Source organism: Athene noctua, chromosome 5 (genome assembly GCF_965140245.1).
Source record: "Athene noctua chromosome 5, bAthNoc1.hap1.1, whole genome shotgun sequence".
NCBI lineage: Eukaryota > Metazoa > Chordata > Aves > Strigiformes > Strigidae > Athene > Athene noctua.
In genome coordinates, this window is record NC_134041.1 from 52,103,339 (window position 1) to 52,121,916 (window position 18,578).

The 18,578-nt window shown below is 58.9% G+C and overlaps 1 protein-coding gene across 1 annotated transcript; it reads left to right on the top strand.

Moving 5' to 3' along the window:
* Positions 1-2,010: 2,010 nt before the first annotated feature.
* On the top strand, positions 2,011-6,371 carry NPM3 (nucleophosmin/nucleoplasmin 3). The gene is made up of 6 exons (XM_074908429.1): positions 2,011-2,100; positions 3,887-3,972; positions 4,686-4,805; positions 5,062-5,155; positions 5,549-5,662; positions 5,782-6,371. The coding sequence occupies exons 1-5, from the start codon at positions 2,058-2,060 to the stop codon at positions 5,632-5,634; spliced, it is 429 nt and encodes a 142-aa protein (XP_074764530.1). The 5' UTR covers positions 2,011-2,057; the 3' UTR covers positions 5,635-5,662; positions 5,782-6,371.
* The last annotated feature ends 12,207 nt before the right edge of the window (positions 6,372-18,578 follow it).

Sequence of the window (18,578 nt, forward strand, 5' to 3'; positions counted from 1 at the left end):
TTGTGTTGGCTGCCCTTGGGATCAGCTGGCAGAGAAACTTGTCTGTTTTTTTGATGGTGGCAGTGTGTTATTACCTGTGCTGATGCTTTTCAGGGGCAGGTATTCAGTGTACCTTCAGAAGTACTCGCCCCAAAAATTTTTGGGATGCTCTCTTATGGCACTCCTATGAGTAGCACTGGTTGAACTTCACCTGTTTTGTCAAAACCAGTTCTTTCAAAGGTGGTCTTCAGTGTCTGGCAAAGCCAGTGTGAGCTGTGTTGCGGCAGTGCTCATTCACCCTTTATCTCTTTTTCTCTTCGCCCCCCCCCTCCCCTCCCCTTGCCAGCTGCTGGGTTTAGAGGTTGCTGAAACCCAGAGAGCCTGCCAGCAGAAACAAGATGAGAGACGAAGTAACTTGAGGGATGTTACACTGTGTGTAAGGGGCAAAACCATCATGGCTCCACAGTCTGGCCTTAGTTATACATCCACAAAATCCTGTTTAGGAAGCTGAACACCTAAAGCAAGTACCTTATTGCTTAGAGTGACAGTCATGCAAAAGGGGTGGGTCAGGGGTATGAAAAGAGGCTTTTTCTGAAGGTCAGCTCACAAGAGTTCCTCCTCCTGCTCTGGGGGTATGCTGGTTATGCGGTGCAAAAGGCATATGTTGTGGAGAACGGGATGACATGCAAACTAAGCAGAGAAATCGGCAGTTAAAACTTTTCTCCTAAACCTGTGAAAGTGTACTATGTTAAAATGATAGTTTTTCTTCACCAAATCCTAAAATGTGTTACATAGAGGCATCTTTGTTTTTCTGAACCCTGTTTCACAAAGTTACAGCAGAAATGGAACTATGACTTGCCTCTGTCTGACATGCCTTAGCCCGGGAGGCAGGTCTGGACTTGGGTGTTGTGCCAGGAAGTTTCCCTTTAAGGGAGCGATGGGCTCCTGCCTCTGTCCCTCCAGGGTGGTGGTAGGGCACTGCCTGCCCAGGGCTGCGGAGAGCAGCTACGCAGAAGCAAACGCCTGTGCTTGTATAACCGCCGCCGAGCCAGCACTGGCCTTTTTCCGGGGCCAGGTTTGGCTTTTCAAACCTCTCCAGTCGTGTTTTCCTTGAACCGACTCCAGCTGGAGCAGAGCAAATGGCCGGCTGGTGGAGGTCTGGGCTGCGGCAGGAGCAGAGCCAGCTCCCGGCCAAGAACACGTGTGAGCTCAGTGTTAGCGGGGCTTGTTTTAATTCGGCTGCTTCCCCCTCCATCCCTGCAGCAGGGACCTCGCTGCTTCCCTTTCTCCTTTGAAAGGCCAGTGTGTGTGTGTGCGTGTGTCCCCTGCTCCCTGCCATAGGTTTTTGAAGCAGGATTTTGCCTTCTGTCCTCAAAAGCTCCTGTGCCGCAGTCCCCTGTGTCAGATCACGCTGCTCTTGCCTGCACTTAGAGGGGTAGAGATGAGCAGGTCCCTCCCCTTGTGCCCCTGCCTCGCTCCCTGTTGCCCCCCTACCCCTCTGCTACCCCCCTTTACACCCTTGGCCTTCTGCCTCTCCTGGCTCTGGTGCTGGGGAGAAGGGCGGGAGGTGGGCAGCTGCCCTTTAGGGCCTTTTTTCTGGTGTGGCATTTCCACAGCTCACCGTGGGGTCGGGAGATGCTTTGTCCTGCCCCCCTGGCTTTGGCTGAAGGCCCAGGGTGTGTCAGGAGGCCCCCTGATTCAAGGAGGTGGTGCTGTCTTTTGTCTCCTGGGTGGCTTTTAGGCTGTTCCCCCTCCTGCCTACCCCCCAGAAAAATCTGATGGAAGAGGCCAGTTACCAGGAAAAGTCATTAGCATCCCGCCGGGGTAATAACCTTCTCCTTTTATTGCAAGGAAATAAAATACTGTAAATTCGGCCTTTCACCACCCGCAGCCCCTGCACCCAGCGAGCCCGCCCAGAAACGACCCCTCGGCCTCGTTGATGCCAGGTCCCCCGCCCCGCGCAGGGTGCGGGACGATGGGGCGGGGCCCTCGGTCCCCCCCCGGGGGCGGTCCCGGGGCGGGGCGGCCCCGTGCGGCCCGACACGGCCCCCCCGCTCCCAGCGCCGCGCTGCCGCCTCATGGAGCCGCGCGGGCCCGGCTGCCCCGGCAGCGTCCTGTTCGGTGAGCGGCACCGGGGGGGCCACACGCGGGGGTACGGGGTGGGGGCAGGAGAGAGACGAGGGGGTAATATGGGGGGGGGCAGGAGAGAGGCGTAGGGGTATAAGAGAGATGAGGGGCGGGAGGGACACGTGGGGGCAATAAATGGGGGGCAGGAGAGGCACGGGGGCAATAAATGGGGGCAGGAGAGAGACGGGGGGTTAATATGGGGGGTAAGAGAGACATGTAGGGATCTAGGAGAGAGATGGGGGGCAGGAGAGACGCGGAGGGGGGAAGAGACTTTGTGGGTAACTGGGACGGCGTGGAGGCAGGAAAGACACGTGGGTGGGGAATAGACCGGGGGGAAGGGGCCGAAAGAGACCTGGGGACAGCAGAGACGCACGGGACGGGGGGGTGGGGGGTTGGCAAGAGAGACACGTGGGTCTGGAGAGATACGTGGAGGGCACTACTGAGCCCTGGGGGGTACTAGACGTGTCGGGGGGGCGGCACTGGGGAAGCGTGGGGCGAGGGCTGACCCTGGAGTTTGGGGAGCGTAGTGGCCGAGCTTGGGAGGGAGCGGGCACGGACTGGGGGGATCCTGGGGCGGTTTGTGGGGAGCCGCGTGGGGTTTTGGGGCTCCTGCGGGTGCAGGGGAGCGGAGGGGGGTGGGAGTAATGGGGTGGGTGGGTGGCATCCCCCGGGTCTCGCCGGCTTCTGCCGCTCCTCCGGTTAATCCCCCGCGCTCCCACGTCAGCGTGTCGTGGGTGCCCTTGGCGGGCGGCAGAGCCGTGTCCCTCCTCTCGGGGAGGGGTTTCGGCTGGGGCTGTTAAACCCCGCAACACGTGGCCCTGCGCTGCTCCTGAACGTGCGTGGGAGCAGGCGGGGACACACGTGTCCGGAGCGGCTCCGGCAGCGCGGCTCGGCGCGGGCTTGTGCTGCCAAGGGAAGGGGCGCAACGCCCCCCGCCCTCCCCCCCCGGCCTTTCGTGCACCTGGATTTTGGTCCTTGCCCTGGTGAGCTGAACGCATAAGCACGGTTAGGAGGAGGTCCTGCCTGGGGCCGTGTTTGCGAGGCGAATTCCTCTCCCTCCCTTGCACATGCAGGACCCAGTCTGGGTTTTTCCAATCTGCTTCACATGGGTGAATCATCCTGCAATAAGTCAACACACCCAGGGCACTCTGCCTGTCCTTCCTGCCCATGGTCAGCTGAATCCCGATCCCAAGAGCTGAGGACGTAATTTTGCATCTCCCTTGTTTTTGTAGCTGTTTGGAGAAGTACATAATAAAATCTAACTCAAGACTTGTCTTGAGGGACTCCAGCTCCCTGCAACCTGGCCCAGCATTCACGTTGTTCCTTGTCATGCAGGTCTCACGCTCCATGTGTTTGCCTCCACACTCTCACCAGAGCAAACGTTTCTCTGACACTGGGGAAAGCAGAGCTGCCTTTTCATCTCCCTCTCCTGTTGACCACAGCTGTGTGCCTTGGCTGTGCTGCTCTCCGGAAGGGATGAGCCTTGCCCTGCCTGTGCTTGGGGGCCTTGGGTGACCCTGGGCATGGCTTCAGAGCAGCCCAGTTTGGGGACACCAGGTTTTGTCTCTGTGTGGTGCTGCGCCAGATGCATAGCTCTTGGGGATGTGTTATCCTGGAGCCCAGGATGTCCTGGCTTGAAGCTGCTCCTGAGCATAAGAAAATGAAGTGGTTTAGGGATGCCGTGTGCGTGCCCAGCTGGGGCTTGCCCTGGAAACCCTTTGCCCGTGGTGCCTAGGGCTGTGTAATGGCTGCTGCAACTTTTCTGATCTCCTCTTTCCAGGCTGCGAGCTGACTGCCAGCACCAAATCCTACACGTTTCAGGTGGACAAAGAAGATGATTCTGACCATATTTTGGCCCTGTCTGTGGTAAGAGAAATGAAAGCTAACTGTGCTTGTCATCTCCCATAGCGGGCCTGCAGCACCACACCCCCTTCCCAGGCTCATGCCCCCTTCCCTGGCCGGGCTGGGCCAGGGGACCCCTTGGCTGAGATCTCAGCACTGGCTGCTCTCGGAGCAGGGCGCGGAGCTGTCACATTTCTCTGTTGTATGGAGGTGTTTAAGCAAAGCCAGTAGTGGCAGGAGGCTGCTCAGCAGAGGAATTCTCTAGACATGGGGTGAACGAAAGCATTTTTCCTTTGTATTTGACCTTGCTGGAGTCTCCCACTAGAACATGCCTTCCTCACCAGCTGGGTCTCTGGCCTGTTGCTCTCCAAGCCCAGCTAGATGCAAGGCTTCGTTCCTGGCTCTCCCTGGGGGTCACTTCCTGTCCTGGAAGCACAGGACCTGTTGGCTTGGATCAGATCAGCAGAAAATGCAGACCAGGTGCCATGTCTTGAGGCGGCTCAGGAACAGCTCTCCCAACTGACACAAAGGCACAAAGCTCCTCTGCAGGCACTAAAGGGGCAATTGTTGCAAGGGGGGGTTCCATACTCTCCCTGGTTTGTGGAGCAGCATCCTCACACATTGCATGGCAGCCAGGCTGGTAGCATTGCTGTGGGTCACTTGTCCTGTGGAGAGTCCTGGCTGTCCCTGCTGTGTCCCCTGGGAGAGCAGGAGTTCACGGTCTCTGCTCCCCCCAGGTCTGCCTCACAGACGGTGCCAAGGACGAGTGCAATGTGGTGGAGGTCATTGGGCGAAACCATGAGAACCAGGAGATTGCTGTGCCTGTGGCAAATCTGAAACTGTCATGCCAGCCCTTGGTAAGAGGTTGTTTTGAAGTCTTGGGTGGGGATGGCTGCAGGGAACCGGACATCTCTGGGTGTTTGTGGACCTTTCTCCTAGGATCCTGACCGTGGTCTGCAGCTTGCAGGGAAATGCCCTGGGTAGCCTTGGCCTGGCCGCAGATGCCTCCAAAAGGACATGTTTAATAGGCTGGGTGCCATGCCCGGGTACTGCAGGACATTCTGCTTTTTGCCTCTGACGCTAACTTGAGACTCCATCTCTGTCTTTTTGCAGTTGAGTCTGGACAACTTCAAGCTGCAGCCTCCGGTGACCTTCCGCCTGGCAGCGGGCTCTGGCCCAGTACACCTCACTGGCTGGCACCAGATCAGTAAGGACTTGTGTGTGGGGAAAGGCTTGGGAGGAGCGAGGGGTATGGAGGGGCTCCCTCCAGTGTGAATGCCAGCTGGGGAGCCCCTGGGAGATGCACTTTGTGCTGGTTCCCCAGGGTCCATCTCTGTGCAGGGATTCCTCCCCTGCCATAAAGCCGTGCATGGGAAAAGTGGTCTGGATGACCCACACTATCCCCTTTTCCCATGACTGGCTGTTGCCATTCCCCTCCCAAGACCTCCCTCTGGCTGGGATACAGTTTATTGCCCACAAGCTGCAGCTAAAACTACCCCAGTGCTCCTTGGGCTGTTCTGCTCTTTGGGATGTCTTGGGGGCCAGTTGTATTTGCAAAGTTTGTATGTTAGTGAGTAACAGAGTTATTTGTGTGTCCCAGTGCACAGGGAAGATGCTTCCTTTGAGGAGGATGATGACTTGTCTGAGGAGGAGGAGCTTCCTCCTATCATGCCAGCCAAGAAGTAGAGGAAGCAGTAACTTATCTCCATGGAAGGTGAGGGGCCAGTCAGCCTTGGAGGAAGGGTCTGGGTGGCTGTGACGCTGGTGTGGCAGGTGTGGGTAGGAGCTGTCTGCTGCAGGAGGCTGCTGGTCTCAGTCTGGTTTTTCCTCCAGGTACTCACTGGGACTTCTCTACCTGGACAGCTTTTACCTCGGACACCTCTTGCCGGGACCTCAACGTTTGCTGCTTTGGGTTTTTTTTGTTGGGTCTGGGGTTTTTTTGGTAACTTTTTGGGGAGCAGGGACTGGTCCCAGCACTGGGGTGTCTCCTTTCCCACAGCCCTGGGAGGTTGATCCCAAAACTGGATGGATGCTGCTGGTATATCCCCTCTCCTCTATCCCTGTGCTGGGAGTTGGGGATGGAGGAGGTGATCCTTGCCCTGTGCCTTTTTGCTGTCTTGGACCTCTGCTCTGTGCACCTGCTCTCCCTGGCTCTGAAATACCCAGTCTTGTCCCCTTCCCCAGCAAGTGGGACATAAAGCCTGCAGTGGGACAGGGAGTTTCACTGATTCTAGCATGTTTGCTTTCCTTTACTCACAATTCTGTGTTTTTTATGCACTTAGAAGTGTGAAACTGGGGCGTAGGCTGCATCCTCAACTGCAGTTATGATAGGGTGGGAGCTCACAGCCTATCTCTGATTTGGGGGTATGTTCTGGGTCAGTCTGCTCTGTAAAGAACAGTTTTACACTCTGAATAAAGGTCTCTCAGGCATCAGGTCTGGAGGGGGGTCATTGCAGGCTGGCAGGTTCTTCCCATGCATACTCAGTGGGAGATGCTTGTCCATGTCCAGTCCTTGACATTTGGTTTCCCTTGGTGATGCTGCAGAGCTCCCAGCAGGGACCCAGGAGGTCCTCTCTCTCCCTTGTGGGGTCTGCACACTTGTGCCCTGCAAGCCAGCTCAGTGCTGCATCCAGGATACTCATGGAATGGGCAGAGATGCCCCTGATTTGGGCCACATTGGCCCTGGTGCTGGGCGCTGTCACAGCAAGGTCCTCTCATGTCTTCCTCTCAGCCCAGCACCATCCTATGGAGCGGTGAAACCCCAATGCCTGAAGGGTCTAGGGCAGGTTTGAGCTCTGACCTTTCCTGGGCAGTCGTGTCCCCACCATGTCTGGGTGCCTGCTCCAGGGTTTGACCCTTTCTGCGCTTCACAGAATCATCTAGGTTGGAAGAGACCTTTAAGATCATCTAGTCCAACCATTCAGTCGGTGGCACTTCTCACCTCTGGGGGCTGGTCCTTAAAGGTTTCTCTGGCAGTTTCCTTGCATCCAGTCTTGCATCCCTGGCCCATGGGTCGATGCTTGTCACTGTCCTCCTTGTTTGGGATGCTGGCTGTTGAGAAGCACCATGTACTGCTTGCCCCGTTGGTGCCCTGGGACAGTGAGTTTCTTGTTTGCACGGACTCTGGTACGAAATCCTTCAGGGTGGATCCTCAGCTCAGGCTCCATCCTAGGTTGTGACTGGGGCTGTTCTCTCTTCTGGGGCCCGTGCAGTTCCTCTTCACCTCCCCACTGTTCCCTTCTGGACCCAAACAACCCTTGACCTGCCCCTGTCACCCAGCATGGATGGAGGTTTTAATGCCACTTGCAGCAAAGGGGAAAGGACTGTTGACATCTCACCCCCAGGGCGTGGGACCGTGTCCACCGGGGGGGCACCAGAGGACAGAGAAGAGCCGGCCTGGGGGAGACGAACCCCCTCGCTTGTGCATGGCACCCCGCAGCAGCGCGGGGGGGAGGATGCCGGGGGGCTGGGGGAGTCCGCGGGGTAACCCCGGTACCTGCCGGTGTGGCGGGAGGCGCCGGGGGCCGCTAGATGGCAGCCGGGCAGCGCGGCGGCCCCGCTCCCGCCGGGGGGGCCGGGGGAACCGTGCGGGGCCCGGGGCGCAGCCAGCCCCTGCCCTCGCTCCTTGCCTCTCCATGCCTGGCAGCCCGGCCCTGCCAGGCCCGCTGCGGGCTTGCACCGGGCCGCGGCCACGCTCCCCGGGTCTGGGCATCCCCTGGAGTGCAAAGGGCACCTTGCTCCTGCTCCGGAGGCCTTGCGGGGAGGACGGGAGTGGGCTGGGAGAGGTCGTGTCCCCCGGGGAAGTATCGCTCCCTCTGCCATCCCGGGGCAATAGGGTGCCCGAGGCTGGTGGCCTGTGCCATGCCCAAATCTCACTGCCCTGGGGCAATCTGGCAGCCTTGCCGAGTGAAGAGATGGGGGAACACAGCCCCCCCCCCCCCCCCCCCCCCCCGAGGGCTGGATGTGCGTCTGAGAGGTGCTGGCGGGGCACAGCACACAGGGGCCTGGCGCTGGTGGCGCAGGAGGGGAGCTCAGGGCCGTGACAGTGCCGGGGTGGTGCCCAGCTCCTGCTAGGGCTGGCACACACAGGGCCTCGTAGATCTCCCACATTATGTGCACGCGGACGGGGTCAGGGCTAATTTATCTGCTGGGCCTTGGTCCTGCTTGCTCTCCACGGAGGAGCAGCTTGGCTCGGGGGAGATAAGAGTCAGTAGATCACTTTTAACAAGGTGCTTCTGGAAGGGTGGGCTGGGGGAGGCAGCTGGCTCGGAGCCTGGTGAGGGGTGATGAGAGGAGGGAGCGGGCACAGCTCGGCGCTGGCAGGGTGATACAGCTGCTTCACACGGGGTGGGAGAGACAGTGCTGGCTGATGAGAAGGAGCATATGACCTCTCAAAGGGTAGAAGGAGATGGATTCAGGGTACTGTTTTCCTTAGGGGTGTCTAGGTAGCTGGGAAAAGGGGCTGTGGCAGGAAAGACAGTCTTGCCAGTAGGCAAAGGTGGCACTGTGGGGGATGTGGTGCTGGTGGCAGGAGGCTTAAGGAGACCAAGCTTGTCCACGCTGCTGCAGGACCCAGCCCAAGGCCTTGCTGTGAGAGTTGCCTGGTCCCCAGCATTGTGGCAGGGTGATGCCAGGGGAGAGGGAACACCCCAATCTCAGAGGGGGCAATGTTGGGGGTGGGGGTGTTGGCATCACCAGGTCCCTAAGTGACTTGGGCAGGTTTTCTCCCCCCTTCTGAGAAATGTCACAACCTTAATGTGCTCAGATCGGGGAGAGGGAGATAAATGCTGAGATGGCAGGAGGCTGGGAGCGAGGATGCGCTCACACACAGTGCTTAATGGGAAAGGATGGGATTACAGGGGTCACGCTAGGTGAGCAGCTTCCTTCGTTGAGCTGATGGTATCAAAACAGGTGCCCCCGGCTGCAAATACCTTGGGCAAACAAACAGGGCTAAGAGCAGGTGAGCTCGGGCATGGCTGGGCTGGGGGGCACTCAGGGGTGGTGGGGGGCAGGAGACTCTCTGTGCACAGGGAGTGAAACATGGGGCTCCTGATGTGAGGACTGTCTTGTTTTGCGTAGGGTGGGGGGAAAAATTAAGTTGTTGTCTGCCTATGTAGGTACAGCTCCTCATGCTGGAGATGCATGTAATGGTGTGGAGCCCATTGCTTTTCCCTGGGGTGGTGGAGGAGCCAGTACCCAGGGAACCAGGTGATGCCCCAAGCCAGCTGGTGTCTCTGGGGTTGCTCTGGGAGGTGGTTGGCTCTGAGCATCTCTCCTGTCTGCTGCATTTCAGGGCTCTGCATGCTGACAGCGCTGGGGATGGAGCCCTCCTGGCTCCTGCAGCACCAGGGAACCCTGACCCTGGTTGAGCCATGCAGCAGAGAAATGTGGTAGTATCACAGCTCAGTGTGGAGGTCACCATGCATGAGCACCATGGCCATGCACCCATGCTTTCACACTCTCCATAGATAGCCCTCCTGAACTGGTGTGCTGCACCCAGCAAGAGGCTCAGGCTGCTCGCTGTGGAGCCTGGCCCAGCTGCAGCCCTGCTGGGTTGCAACTTGGCTGCCTGCCCCAAGCCAGGTCGCTGGCCCAGCCTGGCAGCTCCCAGAGGATGCTCTGGTTTCAGAGGTCAGGTCTGAGTTGCTTTTTCAGGGATGGAGCAGCAGGATGGGGAGTTGCTCTGCTGAGTGTGGCCAGGCAGTGGTTTTCCTTGTGATGCCCCAGCCAGGCCTGCCCCAACAATTTTCTTGCTGGGTTTCAACTCTCCACGGCTGAGAACTCGGCCCCAGGGTGGCCGAGAGGCGCAGCTGTAACCGTGCTGTAGGTGGGGCTGGTCCCCTGCTCCATGAGCTCTCTGTTGCTGGTTCCCACACTGAACTGGGGTAATGCCGCTTTTCTCTGAAGCTTGGCTGCCTGGGTTACAGAGGAAGGTAGTGGGACACCCCTGGAGAGGCAGCATCCCCCGTTATCACAGGGTGCAGCGGCTCTGTGAGATGGGTAGGAGAGCCGTAGGGTGTGGTGGCACCTCGGTGGCAGCAGGAGCCAGGAAAAGGGCCAGCAGAGCCACTCCCATCCAGGACCACCCTTGGTGGGTGTCATGAGTGACCCCATCTCTGAAGCATTAGCTGACTGCTATCCCCATTCTGTCCTGTTGAGCAGCAGGCACAGGTACCTCGGCTATCGCCTCAGAGAGCCACCAGTACACTAACACACAGGGCTGGCCCTGGCAGAGCTGAGCCAGGGACACACTGCAACCAAGAGATGAAGCAGCAGGATCTAGAAGGGTCAGGCTGCCCATAATTCCCATCCTCTTCCCATCAACACACCTTGCAGAGGGAAATGCCACTGGTGCACTGTGTGGGAACAGCTCTGTCTGCTGAAGAAGCTGAAATTTAGGTCCGGGGTCATCTCCTTTTGTCATGCCTGTGCTTGGTCATGTGCTGGGTCCTCCCCAGTGTGTCTCGAGCTGGCTGGGTGCCTGAACATGTGAGGTTTTGCCCCACCAACTGCTCTGCAGGAGGAGAAGGGGCTCTTCCAGCTCTTGGCTCCACAACAGGTGCTGCTCATCCCGGCTGCTCCAGGCTGCACATCCCAGTGCAGGAAGTTGCTTATGGCCAGGTTCTGCTCTGGGTGTTCGCAGACTTCAGTAGCTGCTCAGTGTGTCTGCTTGCAGTGGGGACGTGTGTCCTCCGCTCCACAGTGCTGCCCAGAATACGAGAGGGGGCTGTTTCCATGAAGGTGCTGCTGCCACAGCTATGGCTTTATGGTCTGCAGTGGGGATGACACAGCAGAAGGTGCTGGAAGAGCACGGCGTGACACTGGAGTAGGGGTTGTGCCATGAGTTGGGTTTAAATTCACAAACACATAAAGCAGGTGCTAAAAATGAACAAGGTTGGGCTGTGATAGAGAGCCCCATGCAAGACAGTCTGAGTCAGGCTCCATCACAGCCACCCCATGCCATCCCCACCCACATCCCTCGTGCAGCCCGCCTCGTGTCAGGGCAGTGTTAGCAGCTCTGTGTTCAACAGCCGCAGCCGAGATACCCAGAGGTCACAGGTGTCTTGGCCTTTGACCCCTCCGAGGTGTGAATCTAATCGCTCTGGGCTGGGCTGTCCCCGACACTGGCAGAAGCATCACTGCTGGCCACACATCCCTGCCAGGGCTGGTGGTAGCTGGGGGACGGGGTCTGCCCAGAGCAGCTCAGCTGTGCCCCAAGGGGATTTAGGATCTGCTGGAGGGATCCTCCCAGGGGACACTTCCCTGAAGGGAGCACAGGGACCTTGCAGTCCCCTGTCCCCAGCCCCACTGGTGGCAGAGCCCTAGGCTGGATGGGCAGGATTTGGCCTCCGTGGTGTCCTTACTGGTGATGGCTCTGCATAAGGACTGTGGGACACCCTATATTTCCTCCGTGCCTCCAGTCCCTGCTCCCACAATGGGCTCTCACAAGGGTGGAGAACCCTGAGTTGCAGTGCATGAGATTTTTAGGGATGGGTAAGAAGGGTTGTGCTGATGGGCAGAGCAGAAGATGAAGACAGTAGAGGGGACAGGGATTTTGTCTGTGGCAGGTGTGCCCTCTAGACCTCCTGGTGCTCAGCTCATGGTGGAAGTCAGCATGGTCTAGTGGTGGAGCTGGGCCCCTGAGAGATGGGATTTGGGCTTCTGGGTCAAAAGTGGGAGCGGAGTCATTGGAGAATTCTCAACACCATCTGAACTCCCTGGGTGCTTGTTCCTGTGTCTAGGCTGGCTCCCTGAAGACCTGACCCAACCCTGCACACCCTGGAGATGGTGTCTGCACAGTGATGGGAGTTTAGGCATCTTGTATGTGCCATGGCCATGCTCCAGGATGGTGTGAAGTCCCCTACCACAGCTGGTGCCCGGGAGAAAACAGTTACAGGCTGTCTCTAGACTCTGGCTGTGGGATTTTCTGGGACCGCCTTCCCTACCTTACCAAAATAGAGGTGTGCAGAGTGACACAGAGACCAGACATGACCCTGGGCACGGGAGTTGGAGAGAGGCACAGTTCCTGTGCCAGCCCCAGTGTCAGCATGGGGTGGGGGCTGTGGGGCTGACAGCAGCTGGAGGGCTGACAGCAGCTGGAGACCTGGGCTTGGTAAGGGCTAGCAGGAGGGTTTGGGGCAGGTCTGTAGGGCTGGTCAGCAAGGTGAGGGGCTGCAGCCAAGCTGGGGAAGCAGCAGGTGCCATGGGGAATGTGCCCACCTCACCACTTTTTTGAGGTTCATTCTCACTGGCCCCACTGCCTCCCCCCATCTCCCTGTCTTCTCTCGCAGGGCTGTGTGGGGTGTCCCAGGGGCTAGCTCCCCAGGGCCAGGGTCAGGACGAGCTGTGGCTCTGCTGGGCTGGGATGTCAAAGGGGCCATAACCCTGGTGTTTTGCAAACTCCTGGGGTCAGCAGTTCAGCTGCCACTGACACAGGGGCCTGGAGACACACATGGGCATTTCGGGTGGATGCTGTAAGCAAACAAACGAAGGTAGAGTTACAGCCGACGGACAGCCCCCAGCCCCCCCCCCCCCCCCAACCACTGCTGTTAGGCAGTGTTTTAGGCTTAACCCCCCCATGAGCTGGGCGCAGGAGTCCTCTTCCTAAGAGGACCCAAACCAAAGCCAAATTGCCTTGCCCAGCTGGCTGGGAGCAAGGGCTGGAGCTGGTCAGCAAAGGGCCAGCATTTTGCATCTCTACCTCAGCTCCTCGTGGCCCTGATGGAGCCCCTGAGTCCATCCCACAGAGAGGAAAGTGACCCCGAGCATTGAGTGATGGCTCCCACCTTCCTGGGTGGCCAGTAGAGCCCCCTCCCACCCAGACTGGCTTTGACCCCCCCTTCCCATCCCTGCCTGATGATGTGTGGCAGGAGATCCCGAGGAGGGTGCTGCTGCTTGGGCTGGGGCTACGATGCTGGGGAAGTTGTGGCAGCTGGGAATGTCTTGAGACCAGGTCCATGAGGTGCTGTTTGTCTGTGCAGTGGGGTCAGGAATCAAGTGGAGCTGCTTCAATGCCATGAGCAGACACATCCTCAGCCACGTCCATGTGTGTCACCCCTTCCTCATGCACATGTGTCATGGCCATTCCTGGTCAGGCTGCTGGTTTACTGATCCCCGTTAGATGCAGAGCAGGTTTGCACAAAACTGCTCAACCTCGGGTTTAAATCACATAGGGCTGGGGATGCCACGTTCTCTCTCAGCTGCTCCCACATGAACTGTCCTCATTGGGAGCCTTCAGTCTTTGCTTCTGGCTTGCCTGGTTCAAGCCCAGCTGTGGGTCTCTGTGTGGACCCCTTCCCAAGCTGGGTGGTTGCAGAGCCATCCCAGTTCTCTCTCCTTGCAGATGGATATGACTTGGGGTTGTGTCTCCCCTCCAGTGCCCTCCACAAGGCTCCTGGCCTCGCTTAGCTCTGCCAGATCTTTACCCATATGTTTGGCTCACCTCTGAGCCCTGCCACACAACGGGTGTGGATGCCAGAGATTAAAATAACACTGGTTTTATCAGAGCCTAATGTAGCCATGAGGCGGATGCCTAACACCAATGGGAAGTTCCTCTGTGCATCCATGGACTGCCCTGGATGAAATCCTGCTCTGCCACCCGTGCCACGCTGGCAGCCTTGCTGATGTGGGTAGTGAACTCTCCTCCAAACCACCCAGCCTGGATGGAAAGCAGAGCCTTGCTTTGACTCCTCTGATCCGCAGGAGCATTGCTGCCTAGAGATCAGCATGTGGATACTGGAGGATGATGAAGTCACTATGGACACCAGCACTTCCAGGAGCACAGCCTGGAACTATGGAAGCAAAAGCCATGTTTCTAGAAAGCTGCTGGGCAGGAGGCACAGGAGGTTATGAGGGGAGAGGAGGGAGCTCAGTTCCCTGAAATGAAGCTGTGAGAGCAAACTGCTGAAGAGGGACCACGTCACCCAGGCTGGTCCTCCAGGGGGCTGAGACCAGAACACAGGGGTAGTCTCCTGGCCTGGCGTTCCCACCGCCCAAGAAACATGTCTCAAGCCTGCTGCTAGTAATTGAATAGAGAGGAGAATTAATTGTGAGAGGGCTGTGTCTCCCTTCCCACTCCTCATTTGCCCTGGGGCTGCCTTGGCGCTGTGGGTAGCGAAGACAAGGTCATTCCCATGTAACACATCTCCGTGGGGTTTGGCCAAGTTCCTTCCCTTTGGGGAGGGGGGCAGGTTAATGGCGAGTGGTGGGATTGCCTCAGGCTGCTCTGTGCTGCTCAGCCATGGCAGAGCTGCCGTTGCCTCTGAAACGCACCATTAATGCTGCAGTCCCTTTGCGAAGGATCAGCGGGCAGGGCCGGAGCCACTGGGCCACGGGACTGGAATTTGGAAGAGTGGAGTGGGCTAGCATCCCTCTGGCTCTGCTGGGAAGCCTCCATGTGTTTGTTTTGGGGTGAAAAATCTGGTTTATAGCCAAGCATCCTCCAGACAGGACTGTAAAGTGCTACAGGACCCTGGTTTTCATACATTTTGGCCCTCCATCATATGGTGTTGGAGGGGAGGGAGATGCTTGTGTGCAGGGCAGTGCTGCCTGCACTCCCGTGACCTCATCTTTGTGTGTCTTAGCCTTTGGCTAACCCTCAACCCCATGCCAGCCGCTCCACTGTCTACACTGTCTGTCCCCTTTCAAAGGCAACTGCTCTGCAGCCTCCCCGAGCCCTCTGTGCCTGCAGAGAGGAGGTCTCCACTCCCTCCAGCCGGCTCAGTGTTGCAGTGTGCTGTTGCAGGTGCTGCTCTCCTCCATCACTCGGGATTAGCGCTGTGGTCCTGTCTATGTCCCTGGCCTGGCAGGAACAGGGAACTGTGCGTGTTGGTCCTTCTCTGCAAGTGACAGCAATGTCCTGGTTGCTTCTCTGCCTGGTAGTTTCCCCTGGTAAAGAGATGTTCAAGTCAAACCTCCTGTCGGTGTTTTGCCAGCTGCCGCTCACCACAAATTCTCTCAGCCTCCTCTTGTGATGTGAACTCCCAGTTTGCTGGAAACCCTTGTCTCCACTCACCCCAGTTTGGACTGCTGCCCCTAAAGCCATGGTTGGTGTTGCTTTTCTTGGCTCTGCCTTTCTGAAGTAAGTGATGCTAGTGGGGAGGTTTTAGGCTGATGCACAGGGAGGAGCTGGTAACAGCTACACCTTGCTGGCTTTGACCTCTTGAGGGGAGTGGGGGCTTGCTCTGCCATCCCTTGCCTTGCAGGAGAGGAGGGGTGTCTGTGGACCACTTCTGACCTGGACTAGGCCAGGCAGGGATGATGCCCTAGAATAAGCAGGCTGGAAGCTGGAGCTGGGACCTGGCTGTGTCCTGCAGTTGTGCAAAGGGACATCCTGGGAGAGGGCAGGGCCAGTGCTGGGGTAGCCCTGGGTGGGGTGTGCAGCGCTAAGGATCGCAGGGGGAATGGGGAGAAGCCCCCACAGCATCCTCTGTGCTCTCTCCAGTCTCTGCTGTACAGTGGCACAGGCAGCCCCCTCCGCGGGTCTCAGTCTCTTGCCTACTGCCCCCTCCACCTCCTCAAATCCTCTCCTGGTCTGCTCATAGCCAGACTGCAGTCTGGGCTGCTCCAGGAGCTGCTCCCACTGTTCCTGGCTGTCAGGAGGCTCTATGTGGGGTGCAAAGGGGAGACAGAGGTGGGGAAGGTCTGGGAGCAAGCCTGAATCCCAGTCAGGCTGGGCCAGCCATCTCTGTGTTCTGGTTTCTCTCTTAGCTCCTGCTTCTTGGTGTTGCAGCTCTGCAGCTGCACCTGAGCACCTTCAACTTTGTGGGAAAAGGGATGGGAGGGATGCAGCTCACATCTCTGGTGTTTGATGCTTCATCTGCAGCATTTAACATCCCCAAATAACATAAAATACACGAGCTACTGTCTGAGGGAAACACACTTCTCTGTCTGCCCAGCCTTAACACGGTCCCAGTTCTGCAGATCAGGGCATTGGAGCAGTGGGGCATCAGGATGGGACCTGATGGGACCATGCTGGGAGCCTCCTCCAGGGATTGCAGCCTCATGGCTGCTTGGAGTGCTGGGGACATAGCAGGTCCCCAAGTCTTTCTGCTGGGAAGGGATTTCTTCCACCAACTCAATAGTAGCTTGGCCTGAGGCCCAGCTGGTCTCGGGAGTGGCAGGCTGGGGTTTCTCTGCTCTGCAGGAGGGCCAGACAAGTCATTTAGCCTCAGTGCTTAGGGATGGAGGGGACCCTCACTCCGTGGACCGGGGGCTTAGCTCAGATGGCCTGCAAAGGAGCTGACAGGCAGGCTGATTTCCCTTGTGCCACCTTGCACAGGAGAGAGACTTTCCAAAATGGTTTGTTTTTTTATTAAAAAACAAATGCGGGGGGGGGGGGGGGGGGGGGAGTGTGTCATTTGTCATGTGAACATGGTTGACACTGTTGTGGGCTGGGAAGCACCAAGAAAGGAGGCAAATGTCTCTGTGCAGGTGCCCGACTTCCCTGCAAGGAGCAGACCATGGCCAGGAGCTTGAAGCAGCAGCAGAGGTAGGATGAGCCTGGCAGTCGTGATGTTTCCTGTCCCCAACTGCTGTCACCAACCCGCTCATGCCTCTCCGCTGCCCAGAGGTGGGGTAGGATGGGGTCTGTGGAGGCTTTGGCTGCGAGCTCGAGGATGGCTGGCAGGAGCATCGTCTGTCATCCGCTGTCAGGCGACGTGTGGCCGTCCCTGGGTGATCCTGCACCGGCTCGATTTTACAGCCATGACTGGCACTTGAGCCTGTCAGGGGGCACGCGGGGCTGTTGGCTTGCGGCTGCCTCTGACCCAGTACAGGACACCATAAATCTCCCAGTTTAAGGCAGCCTGGGCTGTTCTGGACATGGTGCTGTTGAACACAGTGTGCAGGGCGATGTGCAGCCTGACACAGAGGTAAAGCAGGGGTGGCTGCTGATGAGCAAGAGCAGTGTCTGGGAAATAGGCCCTAAATCCCCTTAATTTTATATATATAGAAAAGTGGTCTGAACTTAGAGCATCGGCAATATCAAGCTCTGCATGCTCTGGTTTTGCCTCATTTTCCTTAGGCAACCCAGAGAGGTAGATATGGGGAGCTGCTTCACCCGTGCTGTGGCACATCAGCTGTTCGCAAAGGGTTTATCTCCTGAGCCTGTACTGGACCGATGAGCTGAGCATGTGAGTGTGTACTGCCCACGGAAACCCACTCCTGCTCCAGGATGATGCCAACGCAGGGGCTGATATTCTCCTTGATCCCTGCGAGGCCAGGCTGGAGACGAGGCAGTGCCCAGGCTCCCCTGCCCGCCTGCAGCACCCCCGGCAGTGACGATGCCGGGCAAGACCAGGGAGACCCCTGCCACCCCTCAGAGATCCATCCCTGGCAGTGACTGTAGGCAGCATTTTGGGGTGAAACACTGTGTGCAATAGGAAGAGGAGTGAGGGGGGTGTGTGTCTGGGGTTGCTGGGTGTCAGAGCAAGGGGGAAAATGCGTGAGCTGGATGTCAGTGTGTGTGTGAGAGAAAAGCCCTGGGGCTGCAGCTGGCGTGTGTGAGGCACGAGGGTGTATTTTTGGGGTAGGTGCAAGCCAGGAGAAGCGTGCGAAGGGCAGTGTGCGTTTGTGCATACGAGGCTGCGTGTGCGGGGCACGAGTGGGAAGGAGGGGGCCTGCATGGGGAAGGCCGCATGCGTGTGCAAGCCTTGCGGGAGCGCAAGGGCGTGCGCGGGTGTGGGGGCTGCGAGCGCACACGTGTGTGTGCAGGGGGCTGCCCAGGCGTGTGTGGGGCTGTGTGCGGGTGCAGGGGGGTGCGGGTGCAGCGGTGCGGCCCGCCGCTCTGTCACTCAGAGGCCGGCTGACAGGAGCTGCCTCTCCAGCGGCGGCAGATAGCGCTGATTGCTGATTCGAGGAAACAAAATAGCAATTGTAATTATGGGCTCTGATAAGATAAAGGAGGGCGCGGGGAGCGCGGGGACCGGCAGCGGGGCACGGACGGCAAATTAGCAGCTGTCACTCAGCGCCGAGCAGGCGGCGCCGGCCCCGGCCCCGGCCAGGTACCGGCCCCGGGGGCCGCCCGCCCGCCCGCCCGCCGCAGCCCCCGCCCCGGTGCGCAACAGGTGGCGGGGCCGGGAGCGCCGGGGCTCGCCGGAACAATGCAGCCCTCGGCGGCCCTGCCCGGGCTGCGGGGCTGAGCCCCGTCCCGCTGCCGCCGCCCGGCCCCATGGCCCCGCACCACCGGCCCTGAGGGCGCCCTCCCGCCCCACAGGTAAGCGCCCGGCGGGGATGCTCGGGGAGGGGGGGCGGGAGGTGTCCCCGCCGCTCGCTCCCCCCGCCGCTCGCTCCCCCCCTCCCCAGCCCGGCTGCGGTATTTGCTCAGCCTCGCTCCTTCTCGAAACTCCGGCCCCCTCCATACCCCCGGTAATCCTTTTAATGTCTGGCACGTCCCGGGAGGGCTCGCCCGCCCGCTCCCAATCCACAACGCGCCCGCGGAGCGGCGAGCCCCCAGCGGGGGAACCGCGGCCCCGGCGCCCCCCTCCCCTTCCTCCTAGCCCTTAAACCCCCTTTTACAAATGGGGAAACTGAGGCACGGGGCGGGGAAGGCGTCCCGCTGGCAGCTGGCCGCGGATCCCGGTCCTTAGTGCCAGTCCCGAGCTCGGCGACACCTGGCCCGCCGCCCCCCC

Excerpts from the sequence above, each read along its gene's own strand:
- NPM3 (XM_074908429.1), top strand. The coding sequence starts at position 2,058 with ATGGAGCCGCGCGGGCCCGGCTGCCCCGGCAGCGTCCTGTTCG. Across the intron at positions 2,101-3,886 it reads CCCCGGCAGCGTCCTGTTCG|GCTGCGAGCTGACTGCCAGC; the intron begins GTGAGCGGCACC and ends TCCTCTTTCCAG. Across the intron at positions 3,973-4,685 it reads ATATTTTGGCCCTGTCTGTG|GTCTGCCTCACAGACGGTGC; the intron begins GTAAGAGAAATG and ends TGCTCCCCCCAG.